A 9,294-nucleotide genomic window follows, 5' to 3' on the forward strand; every position below is an offset into this window, starting at 1 on the left:
CCGGGGGTCATATATAAAAGCCTTTCCTTTTCTTCAGAATAGTGTCAGAACCTTGTACATTTGCCTGAGAAAGTACGCCAAGCATCAGGTTAATGAAGAGATGATATCTCTGTACTCCCTGCCCAACTTAACTCCCGGCGTCAGCCATGAACTGGAAACTACAGTTCTAAGAAGCAAGAGAATTATACTGAAACAAAATGTCTAGAAATCTTCTGGGATTAATCAAATATCTGGACATTCTGTAAGTAAATCAGGAGCAATGGAAAGAAAATGTTTACCTCTTACCCAAGATCCACAAACCTGACTGTCTGGGTAAGCCTATTGTTTCTGCCTGCTCCTGCCCCATAGAACTTGTGTCCACATAGCTTGACTCTATTCTATCCCCCTTAGTTCAGTCCTTTCCCACCTACATCCATGATACTTCACATCTCCCCAACAGCTTTCATTTCTCTAGCCTCATTTTCAAGATGGATGCTCAGTCCCTCTATCCCCCATCAAAAAGTCCTTAAAGCTCTCTGCTTTTTTTCTTGATTATAGACCCAATCAGTTCCCCTACACCACAACCTTTCTTCATATGGCAAAACTGGTCCTCACCCTCAAGAATTTCTCTTTTGGCTCCTCCCACTTTTCCCAATCTCAGTTGAACCCACGGGCAACCCGTATGGGCCCCAGCAATGGTTACCTTTCTGTTGGCTACATGTAACTGTCCATGTGCCAAGTTTTCTCTAGTAATGGTCCCTAATTGCATTGGTGCTGCTTCATCCACCCACGTTGAGCTTGTCAATTTCATCAACTTTGTCTTCAACTTCCACCCTGTCCTTAAATTCACTTGTCTATTTCTGACAAATCGCTTCCCTTTTTCAATCTCTCTGTCTCTACATCTGGAGACAAACTGTCTATTAATATCTTTTATAAACCTACTGGGTATCTTGATTATAGCGCTTCCCACCTGGTCTCCTATAAAAATGCTGTTCCCTTTTCTTAGTTCCTTCATCTCTGCCACATTTGTTCCCAGGATGATGCTTTCCTTTACAGGACATCAGAGTTGTCCTCCTTCTTCAAAGAATGATATTTCCCTTCCTCCACCCTTGATGCTGTTCTCACCTGTATCTCCTTCATTTCCCGGACATCCATGTACCCAGTCTCAACATGGATAGTTTCTCTTGTCCTCACCTGCCACCCCACAAGACTTTGCATCCAACACATCATTCTCTGCAGCTTCCATCAACTTCAAGGGGACCTTACCACCAAACACATCTTTACTTCCCTCCCAATCTCTGCTTTCCACAGGGATCACTCCCTCCATAATTCCCTTGTCCATTTGTCCCGCCCCACTGATCTCCCTCCTGGCACGTATCCCTGCAAGTGACAGAAATGCTACACCTGCCCATTCACCTTCTCCTTCATCTCCATTCAGGTGAGGCAACACTTCACCTGTGGGTTTACTATATCCGGTGCTCCTGATATTGCCTCATCTACATTGCTGAGACCCGACATAAATTGGAGGACCACTTTGTCGAACAACTCCACTTCATCTGCAAAAAACGTAATTTCCTGGTAGCCAACCATTTTAATTTCTATCCCCATTTCCATTCCGACACATTGGTCAATGGCCTCTTCTGCCATGATGAGGTCACCCTCAGATTGGAAGAACAACATGTCATATTCTGTCTAGGTAGCTGCCATCCTAATGGCATGAACATTGATTTCTCCAACTTCTGGTAATTTTGTTCTTTCCCTTCCCCTACCCTTTTCTATTCCCCAATCTGGCCTCTTTATCTCTTTTCTTCACCTGGCTATCACCTCTCCCAGTGCCCTTCCTCCTTCCCTTTCTCCCATGGTTCACTTTCCTTTCCTATCAGATTTCTTCTTCATCAGCCCTTTACCTTTTCCAACTATTACTTTCCAGCTTCTTATTTCATCTCGCCTCCCCCACCTATCTGGTTTCACCTATCACCTTTTAGCTTGCTTTCTTTCCGCTGCCCCACCTTCTTATTCTGGCACCTTCCTTTCCAGTCCTGATGAAGAGTCTCGACCCAAAACATTGACTGTTTATTCATTTCTATAGATGCTGCCTGACCTACTGATTTCCTCAAACAATTTGTGTGTATTGCTCTGGATTTCTAGCATCTGTAGAATCTCTTGTGTTTTTAATTTTCCTTGACTCCAGTTTATTAATTATTGAAAGAATTGGGATTTGAGAGAAACAGTTTTTACAGAGATAATGTGATAAAACAACAAATGGATATAATCAGAGTTGTCAACCCTGATCCACGTGCTCTGGTGAGCTCTCGACATTGTTGTTAAATGGAGGGGGTGGGGGAGTTGGAGCTCACTGAAGTCTTGAATACACACTAAGCCTTTAAAAACTGGCTCAGGAATTGATAAAGAGGAGTCATTCATCCCACAGAACATTGATTTCCCCATTTATAGTTAGATCATGTTTGATTCACTGTGCACTCCTCAGCCTTGCAACTAAGTAACTGACTCACTACCAATTTAACAGCAGCTTTGAGTTTAGAGTTAGAGAAAGATTGCTGAACCAGACTTTTTCATTGTGAACTTTTGTACAGGAAAATGCAGATGACAACGACTGGTATTCATGGGTCTTCAGTAAGACAGAAGATGACCCTGTGCCTTGTATCCCTTATTGCTGCCGTCTTTACAGTCACCATGATCTTCAGAAATGAACTTTTAGATGCATTGAGTTGGCTGAGAAGACCATTAGACAGGACAACAGATAACTGCCCACCTGGCTACTTCTGGCTGGGAGGAATGAAAGATTGCTTCCCCTGGTTATCCTGTGAAATGATACAGACCGAGGTTACTGTGGTGGAACCAATTGGACAAGGTGCTGTTAAGCAGGTGGGACTCTATATTCATCTGATTTTTCATTTCTCTTCATTTAGATCAGTGTTATTTTTGTTTTCAAATTTGGTGAACAGTTGTCAAAGGGAGTGAAGCATTTAGATTTTGTGATTCGTTTAGAAAGAATAATATACGTTTTCAGAACATTTCATGATCTTCTGTCAACTTTAGAAGGTTTCAGTCAGTTAAATTTCAAATGTGCTTTTATTATAATTGGAAGATGGCAATTAATTTGTGTTTACAAAGAGCCTATAAACAGAAATGCAAAAATAGATATGGAATATGTTTTAATGAGATTGGGTGAGAGATGAAAATCAGTCAGGGTTTCTTCTGGCTCATCTGAAAGACTGCATTGATAATACTGAGCCACACTGAAATGTCAAACCTGGGTATGGGCCCAAGTCTTGGGTTTGTGTCTAGATTTGCTTCAAGGTGATAATATCACTATTTAGGCTAGGTGTGATTTACTTCTTTCCACTTGTTCAGATGAAAGACCTGCCTCTGTAAAACCTGTCTAATTCTACTTTTGAAGGCCTGTTTGGACCATTTCCCAAAACAGATAGGAAGCTTATTTAACATTTAAGGAGAATTCTACATGTCATAAGATTCCAATCCAATGCAGTGTGTCATGAGGTTACTCCATCCATTAGCCCTAAATTTGGCAGAGTTTAACTATTTGTTCCTTACAGGGATTGCTATAGACTGTGCCAAAATAAGGGCCGTTGAATATTTCTGAGACAGAAGCAGCATGAATGTCTTTCCTTATAATCCCACAAGTAAATGGCCTCACACCCTGCTGAGAGCTCAGTGTTCCCTGCTTTAGAATGATGCTCTCTCATTCTCTCCCTTTCCTCAGTGCTCAGATCCGGCTTGGTTCCATGGAAACTCCTATATTCTCACTGCCTGTCAGCTGTCTAACAGTTGGCTCTTCATTGTTCACTTGCAATCAGGCCCAAAAGTGAACTCATATACTGACCTGTAACTGCAGGCATCGGACTAGATCGACTAGATAATGGCCTTACTAAGCATAATAATACTGCAGTACATAAACAGAAAATAATACTGCTGTTGTAGGCATGAGGATCTGTAAACATATATCTAACTTGCTAATGGTGTTAGATCAAGGCATAATTCAAACTGATTCATGTGTATGGTCCTGAAGGTGAGCTGTGAAACCAAGACCTTGTATACCACCAGACTTTAAAAAAGCCCGTGTGTTTTTTTGGAAGTGGGAAATTGGACCATGTTCTGACCAATTTTCATTTCTCACAAAATCATTAAAACTGATTATCTGCCATGGTCATCTTCATCACACCTACTTATAAGTAAATAGGCTGTATCATTTGTGGAACTTCAGAACTATGACTGACTGTGGCATTTTGCCACACTAGACTATTGCATAAGGATCAATGGAAATACAAGTCTATTTTTCTGTAATATACCAACACTGTCTCCAACACTTTGGAGATCGTGAGATTGTGCCCTGAGAAATTTGAGAACCCAAGATTAGTCATAAATAGAAAAAAATGAGTTTTACTACAAATCTATTTATTGTATCAGCCACTTTTTGCATTCTGTATGTTAACTTCTCACTGAATGAGCCAAGTATCTTTAAAATTGGAAATACGTTACGCTCTAATTAGCGGTGCCCAATTTTCATTTCATTCAGCTAAGGTTAAGATGTAATTTGAAGAACTTTCAGTTCCTGATATTTGTACCAACTTGTTAAATCCAACTGTACAAATGGATGTTTCATGGATGCAATCTTCTAGCATTTGATGTTGGAGGCTGGCAGGAAAGAGATGCAGTACAGGCCAAGATATTCAGATAACTTTAAGGAAATAAAAGGTGAGAAGAGAGTCTTCTGTAGCAAGGACACCCAGTTAGGCTGGGTGATCTGGTCCTGAGTTGTTATTGCTGGGTGGGTGTTTACACAACAATCATTGCTTCCTGTCAAACTGACATACAAGATGTTGGAAGAACTCAGCTGGTTGGGTAGCTTTTCTTTAGCAGAATTGACAGTCAACATCTTGGACTTATTTTCATCTGGACTGAAAGATAGCGGGGAGATAACCAGTATTTTTAAAAAAAGGTGGTGAAAGGGCTGGACACAAGCTAGCATGGATCCAGATCAGGAGGGGTGATAGACAAAAGAAGAAAAAGATGGAATAGGCCAAAGGAGGGGGGCAGAGTGGACTCATGCTTCTTATTTTACATCCATCTATTGCTTGCCAGCCTTCTCCCCCACTTTCACTCACCCCTTTATATGGCTATCTCCCCTCTATCTAAACTTTCAGTTCAAATGAAGGCTCTTGACATGAAACATTGACTGAATCTGTAGCATCTTGCTCCAGATCTCAGCATCTGCAGTTTATTGGTCTCCCATCAGACTAATTGGGCAATTTTCACAGAGCAATTAAGTCAATTTATGTAAAACAAAAGCATAAGACATAGGATTTGTGGTAAAGATGAAACTAAGACTAATTCTAAGAGGATTGTTAAAGGTTATTTGGCTGATACAATTCAAAGGAGACAGAGATGGGTGATTTCTGTTGCTTTGGTTGATTTGAACAGTCCCTGGCTAAACCATTTAGGTGCACAAATTAATGGAATAACTGCTTTGAATTATACAGAGCCTTTAATGGTGTAAAACAGTCCAAGACAATTCACAAGAATGCAACTGGGCAAAAATATTGATACCAAACCAAAGTAGGAATCACTAGGAAGAGTGACCAAGAAGGTAGGGCTGAATTGAATTGAATTGACATTATTACTTACACTCTTCATATACATGAGGAGTAAAAGACTTTACGTTACATCTCTGTCTAAATGTGCAATGTGCAATCATAGTAATTTATAATAAATGTTATGTACAACAGGATAGTCAATATAACATAGAAATACAATTGCATCAGCATGAATTAATCAGTCTGATGGCCTGATGGAAGAAGCTGTCCCAGAGCCTGTTGGTCCTGGTTTTTATGCTGCGGTACCATTTCCTGCATGGTAGCAGCTGGAACAGTTTGTGGTTGGGGTGACTCGGGTCTCCAATGCTCCTTCAGGCCTTTTTTACACACATGTCCTAGAAAATATCCTGAATAGTGGGAAGTTCACATCTATCTATTCACTGGGCTGTCCGCAATACTCTCTGCAGTGTGCTGTGATTGAGGAAAGTACAGTTCCCATACGAGGCAATGATGCAGCCAGTCAGGATGCTCTCAATCGTACCCCTATAGAAAGTTCTTAGAATTTGGGGGGCCATACCAAACTTCTTCAACCGTCTGAGGTGAAAGAGGCGCTGTTGTGCCTTTCCCACCACACAGCTGGAGTGTACAGACCACGTGAGATCCTCGGTGTTTATGCTGATGAACTTGAAGCTGTTCACCCTCTCAACCATAGATCCATTAATGTCTATAAGGGTTGGCCTGTTTCCATTCCTCCTGTAGTCCATAACCAGCTCCTTTGTTTATGCAACAGTGAGGGAGAGGTTGTTTTCTTGACACTACTGTGTCAGGGTGATGGCTTCTTCTCTGTAGGCTGCCTCATTATTATTTGAGATTAGGCCAGTCACTGTAGTGTTGTTAGCAAATTTAATTAGCAGATTGGAGCTGTGGGTGATAACACAGTCATGGGTATACCAAGAGTAAAGGAGTAAAGGAAATCGAGAGTGGTGCTGAGGTTTATAAAGTGAATTTGAAAGCTTATGGCTAAGATAGGTGAAGGCAGATTGATTAATGCTGGGGAAAAGGAAATGAGGAAACTGCCAGGAGACAGAGTTCACAGAATGCAGAGTTCATATACAGCATGGCTCTGTGCCATAAAGATAGAGAACAGGAATGTACGGAAGTTTTCATCATGAGGATAAATAGTTCCTAAGGGAAATTAATATATAGAGTCATAGAACTCTACGGCACAGAGAACGAATCTTCAGCCCATTTAGTCCATGCTGAACAGTTATTGTGCCTAGTACCATTGACCTGCTATAATTAATATCTGTATTTAAATCTCAGAAACATTGTCGATCATATATATTTGCCGCTGCCCCTGTTTAATCTGCAGGTTTTGCTTGCATACTGGAGGGGAAACAAAGTGACTCTCTCTCGACTTTCTGCCTCTGAATTCAGTGATGACTTCCTTCATGGATTAGAGATGCTGAAAGGCTTGCAGAGTTCGTACGTGGTTCAGCTGCTGGGATTTTGTGAGGAGGATGCCACTATCCTCACGGAGTATCACCCACTAGGATCGCTAGTCAATGTTAATTCTGTTTTGCAACAGGAGGAGCACAGAGAATTTGATACATGGGAAGTTCGATTCCACTTAGCCCTTGAATACGTGAATTTTCTGCATTATTTGCACAACAGCCCATTGGGTACCCGTGTTATGTGTGACTCCAATGACCTGACAAAGACCTTGTCTCAGTATTTGTTGACAACGAATCTGCACGTGATAGCCAATGATCTGGATGCCCTTCCACTAGTGAATCGAAGTGCTGGTGTTTTAATTAAATGTGGTACCCGACAGTTACATGGTGACTTTGTGGCTCCAGAGCAGCTTTGGCCATTTGGTGACAAGCTTCCATTTTCTGATGACCTCATGCCTCCATATGATGAGAAAACAGATATTTGGAAGGTTCCGGATGTCACAGACTTTTTGCTGGGCCAAGTTGGAGGAAGTGATGTGGTCAGACTTCATTTGTTTCAGTTGCATCAAGACTGCAAGAAAAATAAGCCACAGCTTCGACCATCAATACTGAACGTTGTGAAGACTTACAAAGCTGTTTATGATTCACTGATACAAGAGTCGGACTTGTTTGGTATTCACAGTCAGATGTTACATGAATTATAATAAATGATGTGATCTTCCTCTTGAGAATGCTGTAATTCACCTCAGATAAACTCCCTTCAATACAAACTGACTCTGTTTGTCATTACAGGACAAGGCAAAGATTGAGTAATTCTTGACACCAATTTTTGTTGTCTTAATTGCATGCAGATAGGCCTAATCTTATCCATTAAAGATTGCACAGGAATCTAATGTTCTCTCTTAACTGACAACTCTGATGTTTCTTCACTCCATCCAACAGCTATTATATCCACAGACCCTTATCCTCTATACATGATCAGACCTTGTGGCATATTAAGCCAATGCCCCTCTCCCACTCAGCTCATGTCCCACCCTTTGATGTCTGATTACCGATTATCACACCACTCAACATACTATATCCAGAGCCTGCAACTGAATTCCTCCTTCCTCCACTTCCATCAGGACTTTGAGATGACACAGTGGTGCATCTAGAAGAGCTGCTGCCTTGCCGTGGCAGAGACATGGGTTTAATCCTAACCTTGGCTGTCCGTGAGGAGTTTGCATGGCCTCCTTGTGACCATGCATGGATTTTCTTCATGTGCTCTGATTTCCTTCTGCGTGCCAAGCCGTAGGTTGGTTGGTTAACTGACCATTGTAAATTTCCTCCAGCATGTATGGAGGTGGAGAAAGCAGGGTGCTGAGAAAAATTTAATGTGATGAATGTGGTTGTTAATTTAAATGGTTAGTGGCTAGCATGAATCCAGTGGGCTGATAGGCCTGATTCCATACTATAACATACTTTTTCACTCAGTCCTTTCCACAGTATTGTCATGCCCAATGGTATTACTCTCACTGTGCTCCACAAAACACCCATGAACTGGGACTCCCATTGCATCCACACCTTCCCTGCATTCTCCCATTTTCATCTGATTGTTATCCCTCTGCCTGGACTTCATTAGACACGTACGCATTCTAACCACCACAATGTCCCCTGGTGTTGCCATACCGTAGGACTCTTCTGCTCTTTCTGTAAGTATTGTTGTTAGGTAACTCTCGTTAACTCCACTCTGCTTCTCCATTCACACCCCAGAACATTTCCTTGCCCGTGATCAACAGCCCAGCCCTCCCATGCCTCTATATTCAGTTAAAATTATGTGTAAACTATGAATTACACCAAGTGGATAAACTGCTTTCTACATAAAACACTAATGTGGAAGTAATTTTATACTTTTGAAAATGTGTACACCAGACTGTTTCCTAGGTTGGTAAGGTTGTATTAAAAGGAGAGGTTAAGCACACCAGGCTTGAACTCTCCAGACTTGACAGATGACTTGATTAAAACATATAGAGTACATTCTTCTGGGCTTTAACGATGTTACCATTTAATTGCAGCACATGACAAAACACACCAGACAACAGCTTATCTAACAACAACACACACAAAATGCTGGTGGAATACAGCAGGCCAGGCAGCATCTATAGGGAGAAGCGCTGTCGACGTTTTGGGCCGAGACCCTTCGTCAGGACTTATCTAACAACTACTTTATTAACGCAATTATTTCAAACAATTTAATGATTTACCACATGGTTTCAAACCAGACTCGTTAACTTGTTTCATAACTC

At 41.4% G+C, this 9,294-nt stretch overlaps 1 protein-coding gene across 2 annotated transcripts; it reads left to right on the forward strand.

The window, feature by feature from the left end:
- The first annotated feature begins 49 nt into the window (after nucleotides 1–49).
- pomk (protein O-mannose kinase) lies at nucleotides 50–9,028 on the forward strand. 2 transcript variants are annotated; one of them, XM_059965330.1, is made up of 3 exons: nucleotides 50–241; nucleotides 2,574–2,865; nucleotides 7,144–9,028. In XM_059965330.1, exons 1-3 carry the CDS (start codon nucleotides 198–200, stop codon nucleotides 7,711–7,713), a joined length of 906 nt encoding a protein of 301 aa, XP_059821313.1. In that variant the 5' UTR covers nucleotides 50–197; the 3' UTR covers nucleotides 7,714–9,028. The 2 variants fall into 2 exon arrangements, with proteins under 2 accessions (XP_059821313.1, XP_059821312.1); XM_059965329.1 differs by having other exon boundaries at nucleotides 60–241; nucleotides 6,928–9,028.
- Nucleotides 9,029–9,294: the final 266 nt, after the last annotated feature.

This window comes from Hypanus sabinus, chromosome 3 (assembly GCF_030144855.1).
Source record: "Hypanus sabinus isolate sHypSab1 chromosome 3, sHypSab1.hap1, whole genome shotgun sequence".
In the NCBI taxonomy this organism is placed as follows: domain Eukaryota; kingdom Metazoa; phylum Chordata; class Chondrichthyes; order Myliobatiformes; family Dasyatidae; genus Hypanus; species Hypanus sabinus.

Coding starts and splice junctions, on each gene's coding strand:
- pomk (XM_059965329.1), top strand. CDS start 198: ATGTCTAGAAATCTTCTGGGATTAATCAAATATCTGGACATTCT. Junction 242..2,573: donor ATCAAATATCTGGACATTCT/GTAAGTAAATCA, acceptor ACTTTTGTACAG/GAAAATGCAGATGACAACGA. Junction 2,866..6,927: donor GACAAGGTGCTGTTAAGCAG/GTGGGACTCTAT, acceptor TTTAATCTGCAG/GTTTTGCTTGCATACTGGAG.